The sequence below is a fragment of the Gobio gobio genome (genome assembly GCF_949357685.1).
Source record: "Gobio gobio genome assembly, chromosome: 25".
In the NCBI taxonomy this organism is placed as follows: Eukaryota; Metazoa; Chordata; class Actinopteri; order Cypriniformes; family Gobionidae; genus Gobio; species Gobio gobio.
The window spans coordinates 23,515,232-23,542,817 of NC_137121.1; the positions used below are offsets into that span (position 1 = coordinate 23,515,232).

Consider the following 27,586-nt stretch of genomic DNA (forward strand, 5'->3'; position numbering starts at 1 on the left):
GGAAGGGGATAAACCCGAAGAGAACTTCTCTTGTAGGAAATCCAGCACTGAGTTGACTTGGCAGTTAACTGGATTTAGAGAATGGTTGGAACACCATGCAACAAAGACTCTCCATTTAAGGGCATACAGCCTCCTCGTAGAAGGAGCTCTGGAGTGCAACATGGTCTCCACTACCTCGGCAGAGAGACCTGAGTCTGTGAACTGATCCCCCTCAGGGGCCAGGCCCACAGTTTCCATAACTCCGGCCTCGGGTGCAGAATCGACCCCGACGCCTGGGAGAGAAGGTCCCTCCTGATGGGAATCTCCCACGGGGAACCCTCTAGAAGGGACACACTGCGCGAAAGCCATACTCGGCCCGGCCAGAACGGGGCTATTAGCAACAGACGAACCCCGTCCCGGCGTACTCTCTCCAGGACTCCTGGTAGCAACGCCAGAGGGGGAAAGGCGTACAGACGCAGCCTTGGCCACGTCTGCACCATGGCATCCAACCCCAGAGGGGCTGGATGTGTGAGGGAATAAAATAGGGGACAGTGCGTTGTCTCCTGAGACGCAAACAAATCCACCTGAGCCTGACCGAAGTGGTTCCATTGGAGCTCCACCACCTCTGAGTGGAGTCTCCAGTTCCCTGGCACCACTCCCTGCCTCGACAGGGAGTCTGCCGTCGTGTTCAGATACCCCGGAATGTACACTGCTCGTAACGATAACAGTTTGCCCTGGGTCCAAACTAAGACTCGATGAGCCAACTTCCAAAGCCGGCGCGAGCGTAGCCCCCCCTGGCGATTTATATAGGAGACCACCGATGTGTTGTCCGAGCGAACCAACACATGATGGCCCCTCAGGTCTGGGAGAAAGTGCCTGAGCGCCAGGAACACGGCCATCAGCTCCAACTGGTTTATATGCCAAGAGAGCTGATGGTCGCTCCACAAACCTTGAGCTGGGCGGCCACTCATGGTCGCCCCCCAGCCGGTGAGAGATGCATCCGTCGTTAGCGTTAAGCGACGACAAGGAGCCCCCAGCACCGGACCCTGGGACAAGAACCAAGGATCTTTCCACATGACTAAGGCACGTAGGCATCGCCGCGTGACCTTGATCATGCGAAACGGATTTCCCCTCGGGGAGAATCCCTTGGTCTTGAGCCACCACTGTAAGGGTCTCATGTACAGCAGGCCAAAAGGTATTACGTTGGACGCTGCTGCCATCAAACCCAGCAGTCTCTGGAACTGCCTTACAGTGACTGACTGGCCTAGCTTCATCCTGGTTACTGAGTGTAGGATCGAATTCACCCTGGCGGGCGCCAGGCGCGCCCTCATGGTGCTCGTGTCCCAAACTACGCCGAGAAAAGTAGTACTCAGTTGTGGAGATAGCACACTTTTCTTTGCGTTTAACCTCAACCCCAACGCCTTCATATGAGCGAGCACAGCATCTCGATGCTGAGCCGCTAGCTGTTCCGACTCTGCTAAGATTAGCCAGTCGTCGATGTAGTTCAGCACGCGAATGCCCTGGAGTCTCAGCGGAGCCAAAGCTGCATCCACGCATTTTGTGAAGGTGCGGGGTGATAGTGCTAGGCCGAATGGAAGAACCCGATATTGGAATGCCTCGCCCCCGAAAGCAAACCTGAGGAACTTCCTGTGTTGAGGAAGGATGGAGACATGGAAGTATGCGTCTTTCAGGTCTATTGTGACACACCAGTCCCTGGACCTGAACTGACACACAATCTGTTTTAGCGTAAGCATCTTGAATCTTAGCTTCTTTACCGCCCGATTTAACTGGCGCAGATCCAGAATAGGACGCAGTCCTCCATCCTTCTTCGGAACTACGAAGTACCGGCTGTAAAACCCCGACTCTCTGCTGTGGGGAGGGACCCTTTCTATAGCCTCTTTCCGCAGAAGAGTCTGTACTTCTTGTTCCATTACCAGAGCCTGCTCGGAGTTTACTACTGTGGGTAGTACCCCGTTGAACTTGGGTGGGTGTGACCCGAATTGTATTCTGTACCCTTTTTCTATAGTACGCAGGACCCACTCTGAGATATTCGGCAGAAGTTTCCACGCTGCCAGAAAATCTACTAAGGGAACCAGCCCCTCGGGGCTGGCCTCTGGATTTTGTTGTGTGGGCAGTTTGGTGTCCTGAAACGGCGCGCCGGCAGGAAGCAACCGAACTGACCCACTTTGAGCCCTCCATGGAGGGAGCGAGCATCCCCGCGCCGCTACGTTTCCGGGCGGACGTGGAGATATGCGCTCGCCGAGAACCGCTGCGCCCTGAAGCACCAGAGGTGGCAGGGTTGGCAGAACGGCCCCCTGATGGCACCGAGAGGATACGGGTGCCTCGGCACACCGCTTCCCCTTGGAGGGGACTGCCATCAGAAGCCCTTGGCGTCAGGACTTCTTCGCCGAGGCCTTCCTAGAGATAAGGACGGTCCTCAGATCCGCTCTACCTCGGGAAGACCTCGGCTGAGAGCGCTGCCCCGGCCCCCAGTCTCTCTGTGGGGGAGCGCGGGTAGCAACACTCTCTTTTTGTTGCGCTCTATATGAGGAGGACGTACTCGGCTGGGTCTGCTCCCGCCCAGCAGCCCCAGAGACATGAGACTTTCTGGGGAAAAACCTCTGAAACGCCGCCGCCTGCTTTTTTGACTCTTGGAACCTCTCGACGACCGCATTAACTGAGTCGCCGAAGAGGCCAGCAGGGGAGATAGGAGAATCTAACAGAAATTTTTTATCCTTCTCTGTGATGTCAGATAAATTCAGCCACAAATGTCTCTCCGTGGCTACCAGGGCTGCCATAGAACGGCCGATGGATTTGGCCGTCTCCTTGGTAGCCCGAAGAGACAAATCTGCAGCTCTCCTAATCTCCGCGATCGTTTCTCTCCCCACTTCTACACATTCGTCATCGATGTCTTTCAGCAGGTCAGCCTGGTATGCTTGAAGCACCGCCATAGTGTGTAAACAGGCGGCCGCCTGACCTGCTGCCGAGTATGCCCTACCCACTAAAGCCGACGTTGTTCTGACCGGCTTAGTGGGCAGCTGCGGGGCTTTTAGCGATGATGCAGACCCGGGAGAGAGATAGCTCGCGAGCGTCTCTTCTACCCGAGGCATCGCCGCATAACCGTGCTTTTTCAACCCCACAATGTTGGAATATGCAGTAGTTGTAGGGTTAAATGGATGAAAAGATGCCGGTTTAATCCATGATCTCGACACCTCGGTGTGGAGATCAGGAAAAAACGGCAAGCCCCGCTTTGGAGGTTGCGATGTAGATGGCAGAAAGCGTTCGTCTAATTTACTCGGCTGACGAACCACCTGCGTCTCGGCTGGCCAGTCTATTTGCAGCCTGGCAACAGCGCGAGTCACAACCTCCAACAGCTCCTCATTAGCGTGTGAATGAGGCGGCGAAACCTCATCTAAATAATCCAGGCTCACCACATCCAACTCCTCAGAGCTGGAATGATGCTGAGCCTGCGCTTCAGCGCGAGCAGAAGAAACCGCAGCGCGTGCTTCTAACTCGGCAGCTGAAGCGTCAGATCTAGCGGGTAAAGGCAGAGATAGGGGATCACCCGTCTCTAACCCCTCCGCTAGATCCCTCTGCGATCCCCAGGACATAAGCCTTCGCTGTGCCTCAGCAGCAGCGGGACCTGCACCCTGGGGAATGCGAGCCGAAGCGCCCTCCTCAAAGAGCGCTCGGCGGGATCGGAGAGTTCTCATGGGGAGCTTTTCACAGTGCTCACAGTCAGCTCTCTCGAGAGCTGACTGTGCATGCTCCGATCCCAGACATACAACACACAGCAGATGTGTATCCCCACCCGTGATGTAACGAGGGCAGGGAGAAGCACACTGTCTGAATTGTTGTTGATTCGCCATTATTTTTCTTTTAGAGAGACACACACACACTTTGATATATATATAGGACAAACGATTTCACATGGAGCGCTTGTGAAGACACAGAAGCTGACATTGTTTGGTTCAGGGGTGCTTTATAGTTTCCTGGTCGCTGACGTCACCCGCCTATGACGTCCTGTCACGCCATTGGACTGATTTTACGAGTGCTTCATGACGCAAACGCAGGGGCGTTCCCGCAGCGCTTGACGCAGCGCGAGTTCCCTTGAAAGGGAAACCAACTATTAGCATTCTTTTTCAGCACAATCCAGTGTTATTTTAGTATCATTGAGATACTGGTATATTTTATATTCATATTTTGAATAATTTTTTATTCTTTTTCACTTCATTTTTGTTAGTTTTGTAATAAAAAAAAATAAAATAAAAAAAAAAATAAATAAAAATATATAAATATTATATATATATATATATTGTTATTTGTCAGTTTTATTTTAAGCTATTTTAGTGCATCAAGTTAATCTTAATGAAAATGATAAATGTTTTCTTGGCAACAAGCTAAAATAAAATAAGTTTCAGTTTTTTCACATTTTATTGTCAGTTAATGAAAATGTTTATACATACACGCACTTATGCTCATAAGGGCTGCATTTATTTGATCAAAAATACTGAAAAAACGAATATTGTGAAATATGTTACAATTACGTTTGTCTTGTCTTCACCTGTTCTCGTTTATCCCTGATTAGTTTATAAACTCCACCTGTGTCTAACTAGTTCCCTCCATTACCTTGTGTATTTATACTCCCTGTTCTGTTCAGTCCTTTGTCGGTTATTGTTTTCTACACATGTCTGTGTGAGCGTGATGCCTTCAAAGTCTGTATTTGGATTAAAACCTTTGTTATTCCTCACCTCCTTCGTTGTGTGCTTGCTAAGCCACCCAGAACTGTAACAGAATAACCGACCCTCAAAGTGAGTATTAAAGAAGATGGACTCACCCATGCTGCAACTTCTTCTCCGTCCAGAGAGCCGGCCGTACCTGGGATACCTGGCCTGGATGATCCGGAATGGCGGCCTCCTCCCTACAGCCGGCGAGCCCGAGGCACCCACCGAGGTGATTCGAGTGTTGGAAGACGCGAAGGCCCCAGAGTTGTCGCAGGTGGGTCAGTCCATCTTAGAGCCAGGAGCGGACTGTAACCTGATCGATCTGTGGTCCGCGGATCCTTTTCCTACCCTAGTCCCCACCCTCTCTTCGTCACCTTCTTCGCCAGTCCCGTCTGGAAATCTTCTGCACGTATCCATGCCTCTCCTGAACCCTCCTCCATTGCTGGTCCCCTGGATCCGTCAGCACCACTGGTGTTGTCTAGCTCCTCGGTTCTACCCCTGCCGCTCATTCCGTGCGGCCCATCATCTGCGCCTCGGGCTTCCCTGCCACCAGCTCACTTAGAGGCAGAGTCCCCGGCTACACCTCGACGGACTGACAGGCCCATATCTCCACCTCGGCCTGTCAGTCCGTCACCATCGCCTCGGCTCACTGCTCCTTCAACGCCTCCGTGGCCCGTCTGCCCAGAAACTCCGCTGGGCTCCCTCGTCTCTCCAGGTCAGCCTCCGGTGGTCGACGCACAGCCTATGCCACGGACTTCACCCCTACGGCATCAGCGTGCTCCTCCCTTCCTCCAGCCTCCCCGTCGGCCTCACTCGCCACATCGTCGTTCCGGTCATCCGAGTTCCCGTCATCGCTTCAGTCTCATGAGCCAGCGACTCAGTGCCAGGCTTCCAGGCCTGCGATGTCGCCCTGGTCCGTCGGCCGCTCTGTTCCGCTGGTTCCTCCCCTCACCATGGTTACGCCTCCGCCGATCGGCCCCAGGGCTCCATCCGCCCCTGCAGTCTGGACTCTGCCCTGGACCCTCCCTCTGTCAGCGCCACCATGGTACTGGTGCCCGCCTACTCCAGACGCCTGTCTGTCATCAGCTCCACGCCCTCCACCGAAGCCTCCGCCCCATTTTCTACTTCATGGACTCTGTTGTCTTCACGGCGCAAGGACGCGCCTTTCCGAGGGGGGGGGGCGTAATGTTATTGTTTGTCTACACGTCTGTGTGAGCATGTTCTATTCCTTCAAAGTCTGTATTTGGATTAAAACCTTTGTTATTCCTCACCTCCTTCGTTGTGTGCTTGCTAAGCCACCCAGAACTGTAACAAAATATTATTACCATTTAAAATAATGGTTTTCTGTTGTAATATACTTTAAAATATTATTTATTTCTGTGATGCAAAGCTACATTTTCATCAGCCATTACTCCAGTCTTCAGGGTCACATGACCCTTCAGAAATCATTATATATATATATAACGATCAGGCATAACATTATGACCACTGACCACAGCAAGTGAACATTTGTGGTCCAAGAAAGGAACAGTGGTGAACTGGCGAAAGGGTCATGGGCGGCCAAGGCTCATTGATGCACATGGGGAGCGAAGGCTGGCCCGTGTGGTCCGATCAAACAGACAAACTACTGTATCGCATATTGCTCAAGAAGTTAATGCTGGTTCTGATAGAAAGGTGTCAAAATACACAGTACACCAATTTTATATGGAGTGAAGGTTAGGCACAAATTATGCGAATTGCACCATTACTGCTAATGGAAAGAAGGAAGTAAGCACAATGTTATTATTACAGCGACTGCATCCTCCAACTACTCACAACTGACCTGTAAGATTGCACAAGGCCATGTGAATTTCTGTGTTTTTGGCATTAACTGATATAAAAAAAAGCTCAAAAAGCATGCTTATTCTACAAAACAGCCCTCAAATATTACGTTGAAGGCCTGCTCACTTTTTAAACAATGCAGTTGCTGCCCCCTCTGACAATGACTACAACAACCTTTTGATTTTCTCTAGATTTATTTGCCCCGCTTGTTTTTCTCTTTCTGCAACAGATTTGGGGCGAAAAGCTTCAACATGAACAACATGCGTTAGCTGTGCTATTTCTCTATCTTTTCACTCTTGAGTCTTTCTTCCCACCGCGCCCCCAACAGTATACATAGCCTATTTTCTTAGGTTCCCTTTCGAGGGAACTCGCACTGCATCGGGACGACGCTTTGGGGATGCTCCCTTAGCATCAGCAAATCTGAAACCAGAATGCCAACTAGGCCAATCCGATTGGCGTGCGTGATGACGTCATTGTGACGGCATACCCGGAAGTATAAAAGGGGAGCTGGAACGTAATGGCGGTAGTTATTGCTCTTCAGCAAGCGCTATCTGTCAAACTGTCTGTCTATTTACTGTTGTATGTCAGTGAAAGTGTGTGATTGAAATGAAGTGTGAAAAAGTGAGAGAGTTCAAGCAGTGTGTGCATCCTTGCCCTCGCTACATGTCGGGCTCGGATACACACCTGCTGTGTGTGCACTGCCTGGGTGTTCAGCATGCTCGAGCGGCTCTCGAGGGAGCCGCTTGTGAGCATTATGAAAGCTGACGCTCAGAGTGCTCCGCTCTCGGCGTGAGCCCCGTGGATCGGTCCCGCATCCGCCGAGGCGGTGCGGCGAGGCTGGTCATGGGGCTCACGGATGGACTGTCAGCGGGACTGGGACTGCTGAGGCATTTTCCCAGTCTTTATCTGACAGTTCAGATGTTCTCCTTCCCCGTGTGGAAGCCCGCGCTGCGGCTTCTTCCCCCGGGGCGGAGGACGCGATGTGTGAGAGGTCTGATTCTGAGGAATTAGACGTACTCAGCATCGAGGCAGTCAAAGTCATAAGCACTTCTTAAATATGCAAGATTCCATCCACGCGATTGCTGGAAAAAAAAGGCAGCGCGCAGGTTATGGGTCTGCAATTAATGTGAACACACGCGATCGGTGTGCATGAGATACTGGTTGGCTTAACGGACGAGTCCGTATAGTAAAATAAATCAGTATTTGTCTGATATGGCTGCATTTAAGTCTGAGGATTTAAATGAGATATTATCTGACTCTGAGGAGTTAGATATTCAGTCATTTCAGACCATGTTTCACTGTATTGTGTGACACTGTTTGGCTTTTTTCTCGAGGGATGAAAGCCAATTGTATTATGACGGCTTGAACCACGTTGCTGAGGCAACGCGGGGTCTATGAGTCCGTATAATTACAAATAAAACAGTGTCGTCTGATTAATTACGGCTACATTTAATTCTAAGGAATTAAAATTAAATATAATCTAACTTTGAGGAGTTAGATATTCAGCCTATCATTCAGACTATGTTTCACCTTATTGTGGCTGCATTTAATTCTGAGGAATTAAATTAAAATATTATCTGACTTTGAGGAGTTAGATATATTTTTTATTCAGCCTATTATTCAGATCAGGTTGCACGGGTTTGGTGATTATGATGGCATTTAATTCCGAGGAATTGAGTGTCATGTTATCCGACTTTGATAAGTTGGATACTTTAATTCTGTCACCCAAGCGTGTTTAACTTGTGAACTGGATATTCATCTAAGATGGAGCCCTCCTGAAGTTGATGTCGTTCTCGCCGCCTTGTGGCCTGCGGGACACATCAGTTTCAGGCAATTGCTAATCGCAGTGTCCGCTCTAGGGTTGTGGCCCTGTTGAGCTGCTCCCTTAGATGAGGCCCCCTGCTGGCCAGCCCCCTCTCCCGGGTAGGAGCGATCGAGGTCGCCTCCCCTGTGGAGTTTTCGGGAATCGATGCTGTGTTCCCGCCGTCTAGTACGCTTCGGGCCACATCGTTTCCCCGTGCACGCGTGCTGCACCAGCCGCCTCTAGCAAGACTTGCGGTGGTCCAGCAAACGCGTACGCACACCGAAAATCTTCCTCGATTTCGCCCTGCCGGTAAGCCGCTTCAGGGGGTCGGGGAGGAGGCTCGGTTGACACCCGAGACCGGCCTCGAGAGGCTGGTTCCCTTAGCAGATTATCTCGGCGCATGGTTATGCCTCCGAATATATCAGCTTGGGGCCTGCGACTGTAGGAAGGGGCATACAGACTGCAGTCCGGTTACCTTCCCCTGAAGTTCAGTGGGGTGGTCTGGACGGCAGTGGTCCCTGGGCAGGTTCGGGTAATGGAACAGGAAGTTCACTCCCTGTTGGTAAGGAGGCCACAGAATGTGCTCCTCCGCCAGACAGGGAGTCCGGGTTCTACAGCCAGTACTTCATAGTTCCTAAGAGGGATGGCGAGTTGCATCCAACTTTAGACCGGAGGTACTTGAATCGTTCTCTGAGGAGATTCAGATTCAAGATGCTTAGCATTTCCTCCATTGTGATTCAGATCCAGTCTGAGGACTGGTCTGTCACGATGGGTCTGAAGAGGACGCATACTTCCCTGTATCCATCCTTCTGTGTCACAGGAAGTTCCTGAGGTTCGCTTTTTGGGGCAAAGCGTACCAATATCGGGTTCTTCCAGGCGGCCTGGTCTCTAAAATGAAGCTAGGCCACAGCATCACTGTGAAGCAGTTTAAGGCTGCTGGGGCTCATTGCGGCTGCGTCCAACAGAATATCTCTTGGCCTGCTGCATGAGACCCTTACAGTGGTAGCTGGGAATCAAGGGGTTTTCCTCGGGGGGGAAAACCATTCTGTATGATCAGGGTAACGCGCAGATGCCTTCGTTCCCTAGTCATATGGAAGAAACCTTGGTTTCTGTCCCAGGGGCCAGTGTTGGGAGCGTTCTGTTGCCGGTAATCCGTTTCAACAGGCGCCTCCCTCACTGGCTGGGACGTGGTTATGGGAAGTAAACCAGGTGGCTTTCCTTGAGGGGAAATCCATTCTGTATGATCAGGGTAACGCGCAGATGCCTTCGTTCCCTAGTCATATGGAAGAAACCTTGGTTTCTGTCCCAAGGGCCAGTGTTGGGAGCGTTCTGTTGCCGGGAATCCGTTTCAACAGATGCCTCCCTCACTGGCTGTGACGTGGTCATGGCGGCCGCTTTGCGAGAAGTCTGTGGGAGACCAGGCATTTCTCCTGGCACATCTACTGCCTGGAAATGCTGGCGGTCTACAAAGCTCTGAGGAGCTTTTTCCCGGACCTCCGCGGCCACCATGTACTGATACGGAGGTAAACCAGGTGGCTTTCCTTGAGGGGAAATCCATTCTGTATGATCAGGGTAACGCGCAGTGGCCTTCGTTCCCTAGTCATATGGAAGAAACCTTGGTTTCTGTCCCAAGGGCCAGTGTTGGGAGCGTCCTGTTGCCGGAAATCCGTTTCAACAGACGCCTCCCTCACTGGTTGGGGCACGGCAGGGGGGTTTGAGGTTGCGCCCTCTTTGCAGACTGGCGCATCACATCCTCCTGTGGTCCCAAGGGAAACTGTTGTCCATCAGGGCAATGTATGTCCCGGGGGTCCAAAATCAGGGAGCAGACATCCTGTCGAGGCAGGGGCTGAGGCCCGGGGAGTGGCGACTCCACCCAGAGGTGGTGGAGGCCATATGCAAGAGGTTCGGCCCAGTGGAAGTGGATCTGTTTGCGTCTCGAGAGACGTCCCACTGTCCACTGTGGTTTTCCCTCACGCATCCAGCTCCGCTGGGGCTGGATGCCATGGTGCAGACGTGGCCGAGGCTGCGTCTGTACGCATTTCCCCCGATTGCTCTGCTCCCGGGAGTCCTGGAAAGGGTCCGTCGACAGGGGGTCAGTCTACTTCTGGTAGCACCCCGTTGGCCGACTCGAGTTTGGTTCTCGGATATCATAGCTCTGCTAGCAGGTCAGCCGTGGGAGATTCCTCTGAGGAGGGATCTCCTATCTCAGGCGGCGGGTACGATATTTTACCCCCGCCCGGAGATTTGGAACCTATGGGTCTGGCCCCTGAGGGGACCAGGTACATAGAGGCTGGCCTATCGGCGGAGGTGATAGAGACCTTACTCAGCTCCAGGGCTCCGTCTACGAGGAGACTGTACAGCCTCAAGTGGAATGTATTTTCCACTTGGTGCAGAGAACGTGAGGTGGACCCAGTTAACTGCCCAGTGGCTTCAGTGCTGGAGTTCCTCCAAGATCGTTTTTCTGCAGGGCTTACCCCGTCCACATTCAAGGTGTACGTGGCTGCCATTTCGGCTTTCCACACTCCTCTGGGTGATGGGCCTCTGGGTAGGCACCAGCTGGTTGTACAATTCCTCCGTGGGGCTCGGAGGATGAGGCCTGCGGCTCGGACCAGAGTTCCAACCTGGGACCTGGCAGTGGTTCTCGAAGGATGGCTGAGGCCCCCTTCGAACCATTGGAGTCGGCTGGACCAAAGGATCGGACTCTTAAGGTGGCTTTTCTCCTTGCCATTACCTCTCTCAGGAGAGTGGGAGATCTCCAGGCCTTGGCGGTAACGCCGACCTGCCTGGAGTTTGCCCCGGGAGGAGTAAAGGCCATCTTACACCCTAGGCCGGGCTACGTGCCTAAGGTGCCATCAAGGGTGGTCAGGTCATTGGTCCTGCAGGCATTTCATCCTCCGCCTCATGTGACGGCGGAAGAGGGGAGACTTCACCTACTCTGCCCGGTTAGGGCGCTCAGAGTTTATTTGGCGAAGTCTGCACAGTGGAGGAGATCACAACAACTGTTGGTGTGTTTTGGCTCACCTAAGAAGGGATTGCCTGCGTCTACTCAGACAATCAGTAATTGGATTGTCCAGGCGATTACCATGGCCTATCAGGTGCGCAGTTTGCCTTCACCTGTGGCTGTGAGGGCTCATTCCACCAGAGGCATGGCCTCTTCGGTGGCCCTTCTTTCTGGGGTCCCCTTGCAGGATATCTGCGAGGCGGCCGGGTGGGCTACCCCACACACTTTTATCAGGTTTTATAGCCTGGATCTCCCTACGACGCCTGGTGCTAGGGTGCTCCAGTCCTAGCTGTGCCCGGTTTCCGGCTTCACACTAGGGCAGGCGCTACCCTTCGGTGTGGCCTAGTGGGTACTCGTTCCCCAAAGCGTCGTCCCGATGCAGTGCGAGTTCCCTCGAAAGGGAACTGCTCGGGTTATGTATATAACCCTTGTTCCCTGAGAAGGGGAACGAGCACTGCATCCCGACGCCACACCTCGGCGCGCCTGGAGCGCATGCTTCAGAGCAATTACTACCGCCATTACGTTCCAGCTCCCCTTTTATACTTCCGGGTATGCCGTCACAATGACGTCATCACGCACGCCAATCGGATTGGCCTAGTTGGCATTCTGGTTTCAGATTCGCTGATGCTAAGGGAGCATCCCCAAAGCGTCGTCCCGATGCAGTGCTCGTTCCCCTTCTCAGGGAACAAGGGTTATATACATAACCCGAGCAGTTTTCTATAGATTATCCCCTTACATTATACTAGTGCAAATGATCTACAATAAACAAAAACATGAAACAAATGAAATAATTATTTGAGGTCATTAAACAGTCAATATGTGACAAGCCTTTTTTTGTTTGTTATCTATCCATAAAGATACAGACACCAGTGTCGTCAGCACTGTCCCCAGAGGACCTATGAGGACCGGGGTAGAGGACTGTGTATCAGCTGCCGAGATCCGTGTGTGGACTGCTGGAGCGATGCCCTGTGTCTCACTTGCCAGAGCGGATACTTCCTGAACAGTGCGTACTCTACTTCCTCTGAACGCCTCGCTAAAGTTGACTCTCATTTTCCTGCCTGATAGCCATAGCTGTCTCAGTCACATTACTTTGGCTGGTTAAGTCTAGCCTATAAAGTGTTAATTATTGTATAATGTTTATAGATGACATATATAATTTAAATGTATGCTACGTTAAATCTGTTTTTGATTATTCAGTTGTAGAGCTCTAGATGATCTATTTGCTTGTGAGGCTCCAGAGGGTCACTACAGTCACTTATATATTTATTTATTTATTTATTTTATTCTTTTTTTTTTAACTCCAAGGTGAAAAAAAACAATTACATTTATTGTCCATTAACCCTTTGCCCACCAGTGTTTAAAAAAAAAGTTTGCAGCCACCGCCAGCATTTTTGATCATGTTCACAAAAGTGTCTTGGCCCCCTGTTTGTTATATATGAATATCTGAATATGCAATAAAGAAAGAAAAGACCCTCTGCTTTTAAAACAAAAGAAAACAAAAATGTTTTATTCTAGTTTCATGCATTCTTTTTTTTAATCAACACTTGAATGTGAATGTGAACACTTGAAAGTTTCATAAAAAAGCAAACATTTTGGAGCAAAAAACTGAGAAGATCATGTCAAACACTACACCCAGACTGGATTCAGAAGGATGATCAAAACACAGATGGAGTAGATCGAGTCCATCAACATCCCCAAAGCTTCACAGTCCTATAGCTCGTCCTCGTCGAGCTATATTTACATTTCATTCAGTAACATTAGGCAGTTTTGATTTATATGCTACATGCAATTCTTATTTCTGCGTCTTCTTCGCATATGTTTTGATCAGGAGATTCAGTACTCTTTCAGAAGATGCGTAATAGCGCCCCCTACCATATAACAGTGAAAACACGGAAAGTGGGAAATTTTCCGTCAAAGAAGTGCAATGAAATGCTTTTTTCACAAATGTTGGAAATTTCCGTCAATAGTGGGGAAAGAGTTCATTTTTCTGAAAGATTAGAAAATTGCTTATATTAATTATTTACATACATGAATAGTTCAGCCATGAAGCTCTATTCATGTTCTGATTGGTTGTTCATTGTAAATTCCGCAGGCAATCAATTTCACATATTCATTACTACTTCCCTTTATTACCACAACGCATCCGAACACTAACTCTGCGCGCTATACAAATCCGTATGCCTAGATCTGCTATAGTGGGTCTCAGCATGTTTCTATTCATTTTATGTTCTTTAATTTCCCCAAATTTCCGTCATTTATGAGACAACGCTTCCCCGCCATTGACGGACATTTCCGGCTTTCTGTGTTTTCACTGATATATGGTAGGGGGGATGCTATTACACATCTTCTGAAAGAGTACTGAAACTACTCATCAAAACACATGCGAAGAAGATGCAGAAACAAGCGATAGCATGCATATGTCAAATAACATGCATGGCATGCATATGTCATGTAATCACATGCATATGTCAAATAACGTGATCATCAACATTAAACAGCATATAAATCAAAACTGCCTAATATTACTGAATAAAATGTCGACCCAGGACGAGCTATAGGTCTGTGAAGCTTTGGGGGTGTTGATGGACTCGATCTACTCCATCTATGTTGTGATCATCGTTCTGAATCCGATCTGGATGGAAATACAATTTTTCTCAGCTTTTTGCTCAAAATGTTGCTTTTTTTTAATGAAACTTTCCCATATTCAAGTGTTGATAAAAAGAATGCATTAAGCTAGAATAAAAGTTTTTTTTTTTTTTTTTTTTTTTTTTTTAAGCAAAGGTTCTGTTCTTTCTATATTGCATTTTCAGATATTCATACAACAAAATATTCTGGGGGCCATTAAACTTTTATGAAAATGATCAAAAATGTTGGCGGTGACTGGCAACTTAAAAGAAAAATAAGTAAAAAATGCTGGCGGGGGAAAAAAGTTAATAAAATGTTTTATAAACTATCCCGAGAGTTATTATGACTGAAACTCCTTTACATTTTATTTAATAAATTATTTAATAATTATGTGAATATGGTTCAACAAGACAAAAAGGTTGAGAATGCCTGATAGAGCATTGCATGTGCTTCAGAGAAAGGACACATTGTGCACAGCAGCACTCACTTATTTGAATTGGAAATAGAAATGGGATGCAAATATGGTTGGTGCAAAATTTGAGTGGTTTATTCGGACTACTTTAATATTCATTATTTACACTATCAGTCCAAAATTCACACACTAAAATAATATTCTTTGAAATAACACAACTGACCCTTGGTAATTTATTACCTGTGAGCCACTACCATTCAAAAGTAAGATTTTATGTTTTTGAAAGAAGTCTCTTATGCTCACCAAGGCTGCATTTAGATAATCAAAAATACATTAATATTGTAAAACGTGTCACATGATCCTTCAGAAATCATTCTAATATGCTGATTTGCTGCTCAAGAGACATTTCTTATTATTATCAGTTGAAAACAGTTATGCTTTGCATTTTCATGGAAACTGTGCTACATTTTTTTTCAGGATTCTTTGATTAACAGTTTAATGAAACAGCATTTACTTTGATAAATGTAACGCATCCTTGCTGAATAAAAGTATTAACTTGTTTCACTAAATAAATAAAACTTACTGACCCCCAACATTTGAATGTTAGTGTATGACACTCTTCATATCTATGTTAAATCTGTGTAAGGTAAACTACTATGAAAATCACAACACTAATTAAAGAGTAAAACTAAATAAGAGGATAAACAAGTCTGTGGACATATATTTACATATTTTTGCATTCACCCGGTCAGACGGCACCTGTGTGAAGGAGTGCCCTGCAGAAACATTTAAAGACACCAGAGGGTGGCACTGTCAGCCCTGTCACAGCTCCTGTCTGACCTGCCACGGCCCTGGAGTGAGAGACTGCGACAGATGCAGAGGCTGGAGCCGCCCAGTTTACGGGAAGTGCCCGGTGATCAGCTGCCCGGAAGGCCAATATGTAGATGGTGAGAACTTCTGCCATTTAATATAAGAACAATAAAAAAGAATATGTCTGTCCTCTGTTGCAAACTTGCTATTTAGTCTTGTATGTGCTTATGTCTGTCAAAGTTGGTGTAATACTGCCCTCTGTTGGTAGTACTACACTTTAGCAGGGATTCTCAAACTGTTCTTCACAGAAAATATAAGGGGGGTTGGCTACAAACATGTTTTAATATTTACAAATACTAATGTAATATTTTTAAATATTTTCTTTAACATGTATCAAATTTGAAATAGTTATATAACAATATATGTTGCTTTGGCTTTCATTCAATGACAATCAAGATCCAATTCTTGGTACACTCAAAAAGAATAGTCAGGCCCTTCATAGATATGACATTTCAATTCTGTTCACTTTACTTAAACATATCTAATTTTGTCGCAACTTAATTTAATTGTGTTCAATCAACCTAATATATTTATAACTGAAGTTTACTTAATTAAGTTGTGTTAAAACTACATGAAATATTTGTGTTGACATAACTAACCGTGCAGTGGATCTGTAGTTCCCAGCATGCTCTCCATATAGGAGAGTACATTTAGGGATCAAAGTGTTATTTTGTGTTTTTCTGTAAATGGAAAGATGTTGTTAATTAATGTTAGTGTTTAATGTTCAGTTATGTTGGACATTTAGAGGAGTTTATGTAATCTATTTTAATTTTGTGGCTACCATTGTGCTGAAGAGTGGCGCCTGTGCTTGGGGCACTGAGTGATCTTTGATAATGTCAGGAGTGACACCCCTTTTATTATATTTGAATTATATACATTGTGTATGATGATGAATGAAATTGCTTATAATTGATTTTCCAATTAAATGTTTTAATTTAAGTTTGCAAGTATAAAAAAGTCATGTTATAAGTATATAAATATCAATTATTTGATAAATTTGATAAAATTGAGTTGGGCCAACTTAATTACATTTCATTGCATGAATTCGTTTTTTATGAGTTGGGGCTACACATATTTATTGAATGGAAAACCTGCCCTAAATTAAATTGAGTTTGTCCAATGAGTTATTTTTTGAGTGTAACACTTTATTTTAAAGTGTACTTTACACATGTTGCATGTAGTTATTATAGTAATAACAATAAATGATGCATAATTACATGCAATTTAACCCTAAACCAAACTCTTTACAAGCCTAACGCTCAAAATAATTAATTGGTTTGAGTAGGACAAACTTAAATTAAACAAATTAGTTCAGTCAAATTAACTTTTATGAGTATTTAGCACTTTCTTTTTCTTTCAGGTTCACAGAACTGATATATTTTAAGTAAACTGAACTGTTTCATTGTTTTAAGTTTTATGAAATTATTTATTTTAATTTAACCAAACTTAAATTTAACTGAAACTGGGCTGGGGTTTCTATTTCCCAGCATGCTTTGCCCATGGCACTCGAAGGGGAGAGTAAATGCTAAAATTAAGTATTATATAATGTTTCATTTTTTGTGCAAGATTAATGTTAAGCGTGAGATGTCGTTGGGATTAATGTTTTGTTAAACTTTGAATTTCTTAACTTAAAAATGTTGAGGCAACCGATTGACTTAATATTTTTATAACAGTTTAAAGGGGCCTGTAAGAAAATATACAGCTGCCTTTACTTTAAGAAGATCCTTGTCAATGATATTTTATTATTATTTATATTCTATTCTAGTTTTTATATTAAAGTGTAATTATTATAGTATTACAGTATATTTTGAATGAGCTTTTCATTTGTATATTTTAGTTTAACATCTCTATATTTATTTTTATGTCAATTTTAGCTTTTGTAATTTAAGTACTTTAACTTATTTCAGAGAAAAAGCAACATTTCAAGTTTTTTAATCAAATCATTATGTTTGGCAGCAGAACGTTTGAAAATCCTTGTAGTAAATCAAGGAAAACTATATATAAATATAGTGTTTTTTCTTACTCCAAAGGGGAAAGTCGCACTTGTCGTTACTGTGATGGATCCTGCCTGACATGTTACGGCCCCAAGGCTCAGAATTGCATCGCCTGTTCCACCGGTAACGTATAGGTTAGCTTTCCTTTCCCTCCCACCTGATAAACAGACTGTCTTATAAATAGCTTATCAAGTTCTTTTGAATCAGGACGCAAATAAAAGTTTAAAGCAGGGATATGCAACGTCAGTCCTGGAATGCAGCTGTCCTGCAGAGTTTAGAAAACACACCTGCCTGAAGTTTTACATTGATTAGCTTGTTCAGGTGTGCTTGATTAGGGTTGGAGATAAACTCTGCACTGCAGAACTGACGTTGGCTATCCCTTTTAGTTGCTTCTTGATTCAAAAGAACTTGCTGAATAAATATTTATAAGACGCCTGTTTGCTTTTTTTAACCACTCTAATAGCCGTAATTTTTACCAGGATACATGTTGGAGCAGGAGTCCGTGTGTGTAGACCACTGCCCTCTGGGTTTCTTTGGAAACAGCTCCAGTCTGCTATGTGAGAGGTGTTCTGCTAACTGTGCGGCCTGTGAGAGCAGAGACGAGTGTGTGAGCTGTAAGACGGACACTTACCAGCTCTATCTGTTCCAGGGCAGCTGCTGGTCTGAGTGCCCAGAGTGAGTCGCTATGGTTGTAACTTCTGGAACATGCTTTACTGGCGCCCCAAAAGTATATGGACATTTATAAATACAAATATAATCAACGGTATCTACACTGCGCATCAAAAGTTTGGGTTCAGCAAGAGATTTTTTTAAAAGAAATTAATACTTACTTATACAGCCGGGCGGTAGACTTAATGCTTTAAAAATTGACAGTAAAGACATTTATTAAAGCCACAATATGTAATTTTTCACAGCTAGAGGTCGCTTATTCAAAACAAAGGTGTAGCTTGATGACGCCTTGATTTCGCGGAGCTTTTATTATGCCACAGACGACCGCTTCCGTTTCTTCCGCTCATGTGTATGTGGGGTAACGCAGTCCTGTTTTATCTTATTACCGTAAAACTTCAAATAATAGCCGAGTCCTAAATAGACGCCTGTCTCTTTTAAACGCCTGGTGTGACGACAGGTTTGGGTAAATAAAGGCCGGTCTCAAATAGAGGCCGGGTCTTTTTTTTAGTATCGGGCTGTATTTGATCTTCTCAAACCCGTCAGATCGTCTGTTCTATGTTTTGATTAAATTTCACGTGACAGACGGAACCGTTCACAAACGACTCATCACTATGGCAACATAACAAAGAGGTTAACCAACTTTCAGTCTTCATTTTTTCTTAATTCTCTCAATACCACCATGGAGAAAAGTATAATTTGAAATTTAAGCTGACAGTTGTCAAATTTCAAGCGTGGGTAAAGCTGGATACGGAGCGGCTGAAAAATTCCTTTAATGCTTGCGCGCAGATGTGCGCGTGTGTTTGTGTGTGCGAGGGAGAAGGAGGAGATATATTTCATTAACTTCGGGATGTTATCCTTAGGTATGTGGCCTGACAGTAGCTTCTGATGGAAGCGGGGGGACGTCGCCATTTTCGCAGGGGATTAACGTTATAAACGTTTCTTCCTTTCGTTTGCTTATAATTAAGTCTATTATAACTATTCACATCCTTTACTGTGGTAAAGTACAATAAAAAAACCGTGGGACGAATACCTTTTTACTTCAAACTTTATTTAACACAGTTTGTTCTTGTTATTAAACTTGGTAATGCGCGTCAAGTTTGGTTTATTTGAATAGCGCATTTCACACACACGCCGCAGTGATTTTAGTTTCGTTTTCTCTGGCTGTGAATAATCAAACATTGCCTAAATGTCTTGACCTTGTGGAAGATAAAATCCGCTCTTCAGACCTTTTACAACAAGTGTTGCCTTGCAACATCAGGAGAAAACACGAAGATATATTTGAAAGGTGTCTATCCAGCTTTTGTCCTTGCGGGGAAATAGTATGAATCAAATATTTTTCTAACTAATATTTAATTTTCTTATATTCTTAAGGTAACCATTATTTACTGAAAATCGTTTAAATGTGAATAGGCTGTGTTGTTTCACTGACGGAAGTGCTAAAATAAACACGCATGCTTATGGATGTTTCAGCCTCAAATTATTTAAAAATGTAGGCTATACATATATCTGGCATAGACTACAGTATTTAAAATAGCATATATGCATTAGTTACATTCTCGAATTAATTTACAGAGCAATCCCTGCTAAGTTTTTAGTTTAACTATAACTATAGAAGAGGATTAGTGTGCGTCGCACTCACAACAGACTCGCAACGGGGGCGTGGTATCACGATGATATCGTCCATCGGCACAACCCTAATTTCTTACATTAAATGATTTGTTAAACACATTCGAATTAATTATAAATAAAACGTAATATAATGTGGTAACCTCCTACCGTCATGCTTGAACATCTCAACACTAAATTAAAGGCCTGTCTCTTATAGACGCCTGTTTCAAATACAAGCCGGTGCAGTTCGGTGATTTGGGTAAATAGAAGCCCGGGCTATTATTTGAAGTTTTACGGTAGATACGTTTGAGTGTGTTGACAGTTATGTTATAGTGCTACTCTTTGCATTTGCTCGGCGGCTACTATGAGACACTTGTTGCACACTGTTAGATTGATATTAGGCTTTGTAAAACATGGTACTTTCTGTAAATCAAGAAAACGAGATTTAAACAATAAGACTAACTGTGTTGAGCTATATAACAATCATTCGCTTTCTGTCGATGAATGTATCAAACAGGATCTCACCTGTCTAATAAAACACATAATATATTAAAGCTTTGGTGTTTCAATGAAATTTGGAAATCCGGGGTATCAGGGAATATGCGACATCCGTGTCCTGTTTAAAATTGCTTATTTCTCTGGATTTAAACATTCTTGGAAACATTTGGTATAATGTGGGTATACAAGTCAACAAAATATATAACATTGTTCTAGTGTTTTTTGGATATTTTAATCCAAAAATCTTACAAATTGTGCCTTTAAGTTACAAAATATTGAAATAAATGCTGTTATTTTGCACTTTGTTTGTCAAGGAATCCTGAAGAAAAAAATATTAAACAGTACAACTGTTTTTAACATTGATAATAATAAAAAAAAAAATCTTGAGCATATAAATATATTAAAATAGAAATGTTATTTCTATCTGATGTTATTTCTAGTGTGATATATCTTAAATACATTTAGAAATACATTCTGAAATATACAGTATATTTTTCCCTGACATTTAAAGTTACAATTCAGCTGATTGGATCATTTGAAAATAGGGTCACAATTTATTTTACAGTGTCCTTGTTACACGGTACATGTTGTGTTACTATAGTAATAACAATAGATTATGCATAATTACACGCAACTAACCCTAAACTGAGGCCTACACCTATCCCTATAGCAAGTACAATATGTACATTACTCAGTACTTAAATATAATTAGTATAATTACAGTGAAACAAGGACACCTTAAAATAAAGTGTAATGAAATGTAGAACTAAGAAAATGAGCTGCACTAAAAGCCAAATGACCTTGTGTAATCCTGACTGCCATTTAGAAGCATACATTGATGATGATGCAAGAGGGGTAAAAAATGTGTATCTGTTGTTTTTCTTGCAGAGGTTATTTTGAGAAGGAGCCGGGGACATGTGAACCCTGTGATGAACTCTGTCTGACCTGCGATGGCACAAGCAAGCAATGCCTTTCGTGTCGAGAAGGCCTTCATCTGGCCAACGGGCAGTGCAAGCAAAACTGCGCCACCATGAACTACTTGGCAGAAGACGGCACATGCAAACGCTGTGCTCCTCACTGCGACGTGTGCACCAATTTTTACACCTGCACTAGTGAGTGATTGCTACAACTGAGATCCTGTGCAAAACTTCACAAAAAATCTATCCATGTGCAAGAAAGTTTACAGATTACAGACAATTATAATACATTCTGATTACTTTCACTGGAAATTAGATTAAAATGAATTTGAAATTCAAATATGTTAATTATTATAAATGCTTAATTTCAGGGTGCAGTTTCCTCTATTTGCTCTTAAACGGGGCATGTAAGGCCGTCTGTCCGAAGGGTTACTTTGAAGATTTGGATAAGGGGATCTGTGTGAACTGCGATCCCACCTGTGCCACCTGCTCTGGTCCTCTCTCTGACGACTGCGAGACCTGCTCTTCCCTCACCCCGAAACTCTACGAGGGCACATGCTTGGAGGTGTGCCCAGCAGGCACTTATTACCAGACCTCTGATAAGGAATGCCAGGGTAAAGTACTAGCTAATTTTTTTTATAAGGTATTCTTACCAGTATAATATTGGTTATATAAGTATACTTTGGTTTTTCCATGCACATGTATGCTAGGGAATGCATATAGAACACATGATGTAAATTTGGTCATCAGTATAATACGCGCAGACAGTTTTTACTATCTTGGCTCTGTTGAATTAGTTTCTCAACAAGGTGGCAACACTGAAAGGATAAGACAGAACAACAACAACAGCTCACACTGATGAGGGGGTTAAACGATACATGCAAGTCAAATTTAAGAGCGCAATGACTTTTTATCGCTAATAACTTCTGGAGAGAAATAGTGCAGACACTGGAAAAGGATGAAACTTTCTCGTGTGCATGTGTTCCCGCACAGTGAACGTGATTTCACTAAGTGCAACATGTTCCTGGACAAGTTTACAGTTTAAGTTTAAAGGCACAATATGTTTTAAATGTTTTGATTTGTTTGAATTTTTTGGATTAAAATATCCAAAAACATAATAAAAGCTTCACTGCTCTCGAGCCGTGTGTTGCGCTTGTCTCTCATTAGCAATCGCTCCAACGGCTTTCAGCCCCACCCTGCTTCATACTACAGTAACATTAATAAATACATTAGCTCATCCATGAATATGTTTTCTGCCCGAGTCCCGTCGGATTCTTTTCCACCGGCTGTAGAGGTGAAGACAACCACTCCCAGAATTCCGCAAAATCAATACCTCTAGCGGCGAAAATGTCATATTGTGCCATTAAAACTAGGATTAGATGCTTCTATATCGGTATTTTTCACTTATCATTTCCCTCTGATTTTAGGAATAACTTTTGGGTAGGGTTAGGTCTAAGTTTTTGGACAGTAATGTTGTTCCAGCATCAACAAAATATGTTGATCCAGGACCATGTCTTACTTGGGAAAATCCTGGTGACCGTTCGGGCACACTTTCAAATGGAGTATACTTTGAAAGGTCATGCATTGGCCTGTATGCATATGCTAAAAGTTTGTGCCATGCGTTAAGCTTAATTTTTTACGTATATAGTGCACGTGATGTAAATTCCATCATTTCCATGCATGGATTGTACAAGTATAGCCAGATTTCTTTACTCTCTATTTACAGATCGCACCTTGAATTAGTTGTACTAAATAGTTTGTCCACAAGGTGAATTGGAAATGGATGAGATGGAACAATAACAAACTAGAGTGCATACACTGTACACTCAGCTTGAACATGTGCCTTGAATTGTTTTCGCATTAGTTAGTTTGTCCATAAGGTGGCAACACTGCCCCAGCCCCCGGCCCGTTGTTGTCAAAAAAGAAATGGAACAACAATCAACTACACATACACTAAGCACAGGGCCGTGCACAGACATTTTGAGGGGCAGTGGACCAAACCAAAAAAAGGGGCACTCGGGTGGGGTGGCATTGGGGGCGAGGATTGGGTGCTTGTCCATACAAATTATCCATCTTACTCTTACTAGTCAGTCAAAACATTATTTAACAGTCGAAAATAGTGATATCTGACATTGTATTATGTTGAATATCAAAGTTTTTGTGTCTATTTGTTAAGGAGGTTTCCCTTTCGAAAGGGAACTCGTGCTTTTTCAGCTTGACGCTACGGGGAACGCCTCCAGCGTGACAGGTGTCTGAGCTACAATCGAATCACATCAGTCCTACTGACCGGCGACAGCCGATGATGTCATCAGGGTGCGACCAGGAAGTATATAAGGGCGCCTCTGCCAACATGACACCGCTTCTTCGTCTTCAGTGACTGTCTTGTCTGGTGTTTACATAGAAAAGAATCACGTTAGTTGAAGGATGAAGTGCGCACAGAAGACGCGGCACTTTAGGAAGTGCGCGGATCCGTGTCCGAGGTATTTGACGCCTGAAGACACGCATAATCTCTGTGTGTACTGTCTGGGGGAAGAGCACGCGCGGGAGGTTCTCGAGGGAGCCTCTTGCGCGAATTGCGAGCGTTTTCCCATCCGAACGCTCCGCTCTCGTCTGGCCCTCTTCTCGAGGGAAGAGGGGCCAGCGTCTGGGGACGGTCCCGCTCACGCTGAGGCTGAGCGGCGACGTAGGTCCTGGGGTTCCCAGACGGACCTGGCTCGTCGTCTGGAGGAGGGTGTGGTCCTCACAGACGATCAGCCAGGTCGCGAGGGGCGGCTGGCGGAGGAGGAGTCGGATCTCTCCTCCTCGTCAGCCGATGCTCTTCCAATCGAGCAGAGGATGGCTGGGCAGGGTGGTGATGAATCGGTTGAGGCCGAACCCTCTCAGCCATCTTGCCCCGTGTATGCGGAGTTGATGGATGTTATGGAGCGCGCCACCAACAGGCTGGAGTTACATTGGCGGCGTGCTAGGAGAGAACCCGAGCGTCCAGGTCGCCTGGATGATCGCTTTCTCTCTGGCCATAACCCATCACCTCTGGGGAGCCTTCCATTCCTCCCCGATCTGCACGGGCAGATCGTGGGGGCATGGAAGAACCCATACTCGGCCAGGATAATTCGGCATCAGCGTGGAAACTTTGCTGATGTCGAAGGATTGGCCGAGTCTGGGTACGTGTCGATGCCTCCTATCGATGAGACGTTCGCAAACTATCTCGCATCGGGTAGGCCATCGACACTTAGAGCTCCCACCCTGCCGTCTAAAGCGATGAGAAACACCTCGCGCTTGAATGGCAGGGCGTACACGTCAGCGGGTCAGGCCGCTGCAGCACTGCACACCACTGCGGTGCTGCAGGCATACCAGGCTGACCTGCTGAAGGATCTTGATCAGGGGGAGGGCCTACCCCCTGACGCGATGGCTGAGCTCCGCCTCACCACAGATCTGGCTCTCTGTGCTTCCAAACAAACGGCGGTCGCCATTGGGCGTTCAATGGCGGCTATGGTAGCTACGGAGAGGCATCTGTGGCTGAACCTTGCGGACATCGGGGTGAAAGAGAAGGCCTTTCTCCTCGATGCCCCGGTTTCGCCCTCTGAACTCTTTGGCACCTCCGTCGAGGCGGTGGTGGAAAGATTCAGAGAGGCGAAGGCGCGCTCAGCTGCATTTAAATCATGCATTCCGCGGAGATCCGGGGCCGCACCCAGGCAGGCGGGAGGCCCTGGTCCGTCATGGCTCGAGGACCAGCGACAGGACCAGCGAGCCAGTGTCGCCTCTCGTGCGCCCCCTCAGTGGCGGAGTAGGGCGCAAAAGAGGCGGGACTCCCGCACTAGGAGTCGGAAGGACGCTGGAGAGCAAGCGGTTCCAGCGAAGAAGACCACGCTGGGACAGGTCTCCTCCCCCTAGGGCGCGCTGAGACTAGGGAGGCGTCCTTCTCCTAGTTCTTTCTCCCCAGGCGCTTTTACACCAGGCCGGGCGGGCCCATGATGAGCGGAGAATCCGTCAGACTCTGACGGCCTGCCTGGCTTGGTGCGTGAGTGCGCCTCCCTCAGCCCCGTGGTAGTATTACACCTAAGCATTCATATGGGAATAAAGCTTGTGGGTCGATATCATGGTGTGCCGCAGGAGAGTGGGTAAGTCCCCTATAAATGGGAAATTATTTCATATATTTCTGACTTATGCTCCCTGCTGAGGGCTTCGGGGATCGCTGGATATGTTCTAAAAGGGCCTGTAGTTCCCCTGTTAGGTTGGCTAGAACGATTACCAGTTGCTTAAGCTTGGTATAATTGAGCTAGTATTGCTAGTGGAGGCCAGCAAATATTATATATGCTACACGCTGTGTGTGCTGTACACCCCTTTATTATTCCCAGTTCTAAAAATGCGTTAGAATTAACGCTGGGATTGCTGCTTTTTCCTGAGGGTTTGTAGCGAAAAAAAAAAAAAAAAAAAAAAAAGGGGCTTGTTTTTCTGAGGAAAGGCTTGGCATTTTTTCTCCTAGTATTAAACTACTAACTGGTAGCCGCCTCAGGGTAAGGCGGTCTGTTTGTTCTCTCAGTGTAAATTTCTGGAGAATGCAGGTTCAGACTATGCTAGAACTACAGTTAGATCTAGGGCCAGATCTATGTAATGACAGGCACTTTTACTCGAGTGCCCTTTTTGCTATGATGCAATAATAGTGGCCCTGTTCGGGATCTCGGGTATAGATCTAGATTGGCCTAGGCTTTCTAGGGATTACATAGTCGCGCGCCAAGAAGCGCTAGCGCTCCGGGTAGCTGTTCCTTTTTTGAACTTAGCTTTATTATTTGTCCCTAATGCAGCCTCCTCTTACGCAGAGTAGTCCGGCCAAGGCCCGCCCCCTTGCCTGCGTTCTGGGGCCTTTGCTAGTAATGCAGGTTGGTGCTGTGCAGAATTGATAGCGACTTAGCCAGTAGTCGTGGGGCAGGGTTAAGGCGTTTTTTCATGCAAGTACGAAAATTCCGTATGCATATTCAACCCGGCCCTCCAGAGCTAGTGTTTAGAGGCCGCCAGTTTTTTGGCAGGCGCTGGCCTTTCTAATGTAAATTTTCATGGCCAGTTGGTCGTACTCCCCTGACAAAGTAGGGTAGATTTGAGTACCTCCACATCCAGCTCTGTATCATTCTGCCTCACCCATGGCTCGGGTTGAGCAGCACTTCACAACCTTTTGGTTTATGTAGGTTTGGTCGTGAGCTCCCTTGTAGCCAGAGCATTGCCATGGCTGACGCCCTCACACGGTATGATAGGCGCTATTAAAGCTAGGACCTTCATGAGGTGGGTGGCGTATGTGGTACTCCCCCACTCCCCCCGCTACAGGGCGTTTGGTTTGCCGAGTACCCTGCTATGGACAATGTGATTAGGTTCCAGTGTTTGTAGGCGCTGCCGATAAGATTGCACCATTGTACAGTTGGCTCCAGAAGGAATTGGAGGCCTTCGGGATGGGTCACCCAGCTAGGCTGGGATGATTTTTTAGGCCAGCTGGCTGTGGGTAGCCAGCTGGGGCAGTCTTGGCAGTAGACTCCAGGTCAGGTGGTAGGCCTCAGAGTTAGGCCTCCTTGCGAGTGAGTCCCGACGTTTGGGGAGGTTGGCAAATTACTAGCTGCAACCTTGAACATAGGTAGTCAGCCTTGGTAGGCCTCTGCAAAGTTCGGCCCCTTGTGTATGCTGTATATATTACTCCCCAACGATGTCGGTTTCAAGTAGCAGTTCCCAACTATAAACCTTGTCAGCAGTTGGATGTTTATTTTTGTCAGCCAGCAGAGAAGCTACTGTCAGCCCAAGGTTATAACATTGCAGTTTTTCACTCCTGTCAACAGGAAGCTGTCCCTACAGGCCTGCTGTGAGGTGGTTGGCCCCATTAGGCCTCCCCGGAAGCAGGCTCCCATTCGCCAGTCGCTGTGTCAGCTAGCATGGGCTGTTAAGCTGTTGTTGGGTGGTAGGCCGCATCAGGCCTCCCTAAGACTGGTCGTAAGGTAGTAGGCCTCACCGGGCCTCCCTAAGGGCATGTTCCTGGGCTCCAGTCACCTGAGAAACAGCTAGCACGGGTCGCTATCAGGTAGTAGGCCTCACTAGGCCTCCCTGAGGCTTGCTATCAGGTAGTAGGCCTCACTAGGCCTCCCTGAGGGCGAGTTCCCGAGTCAGGATACTCGGCTAGCTGGTGTAGCTTGACCTTCAGGTAGTAGGCCTTCACTAGGCCTCCCTGAGAAAACGAGTCTCCGTTTTCCAGCTACTTTGACAGTCGGCTTCAACTGCTATCAGGTAGCAGGCCTCGCCAGGCCTCCCTCTAAGCGAGTTCCTGAGCATGACCTCTCAGGCTTCTCTGGCATACACTGGGCCTCACTAGGCCTCCCTAATGGGGCTTTGGATCTCAGTTCAAAGACTATTGACTGGCATGATGCTGACAGCTAGTGGTCACCCTAGCGCGACTGGTGTCGCTTCTGCTACTTGGTCCCTAAGGAGGGGATTTCAGCCTGCAACCTGGTTTACCTACCGGGCAGCCCCCTTTAAGCTCCCCTCCTTTCGGAAGGGTCATATGTGAGCCAAGGCTGCCTGGGCCTGATCGGGTGGTCGTAGGCCCCTAGGGTGGCCTCCCAATTAGATCAGTTTTTAGGCCAGTCTGGCCTCCTGAGTGTTTCTATCTGATAATAGCTCAGTAGATCCTAGG

General features: G+C 46.2%; 1 protein-coding gene across 2 annotated transcripts in view; it reads left to right on the forward strand.

The window, feature by feature from the left end:
• LOC307122150 (uncharacterized protein) overlaps positions 1–27,586 on the forward strand; it is a 55,723-nt gene that overhangs the window by 10,420 nt on the left and 17,717 nt on the right. For both annotated transcript variants that reach the window (XM_079810050.1, XM_079810049.1), the window contains exons 5-10: positions 12,187–12,332; positions 15,119–15,313; positions 17,267–17,353; positions 17,710–17,905; positions 20,894–21,117; positions 21,294–21,536. In XM_079810050.1, coding sequence (XP_079666176.1) covers positions 12,187–12,332; positions 15,119–15,313; positions 17,267–17,353; positions 17,710–17,905; positions 20,894–21,117; positions 21,294–21,536 — 1,091 coding nt within the window. The remainder of the gene's footprint in view (positions 1–12,186; positions 12,333–15,118; positions 15,314–17,266; positions 17,354–17,709; positions 17,906–20,893; positions 21,118–21,293; positions 21,537–27,586) is intronic.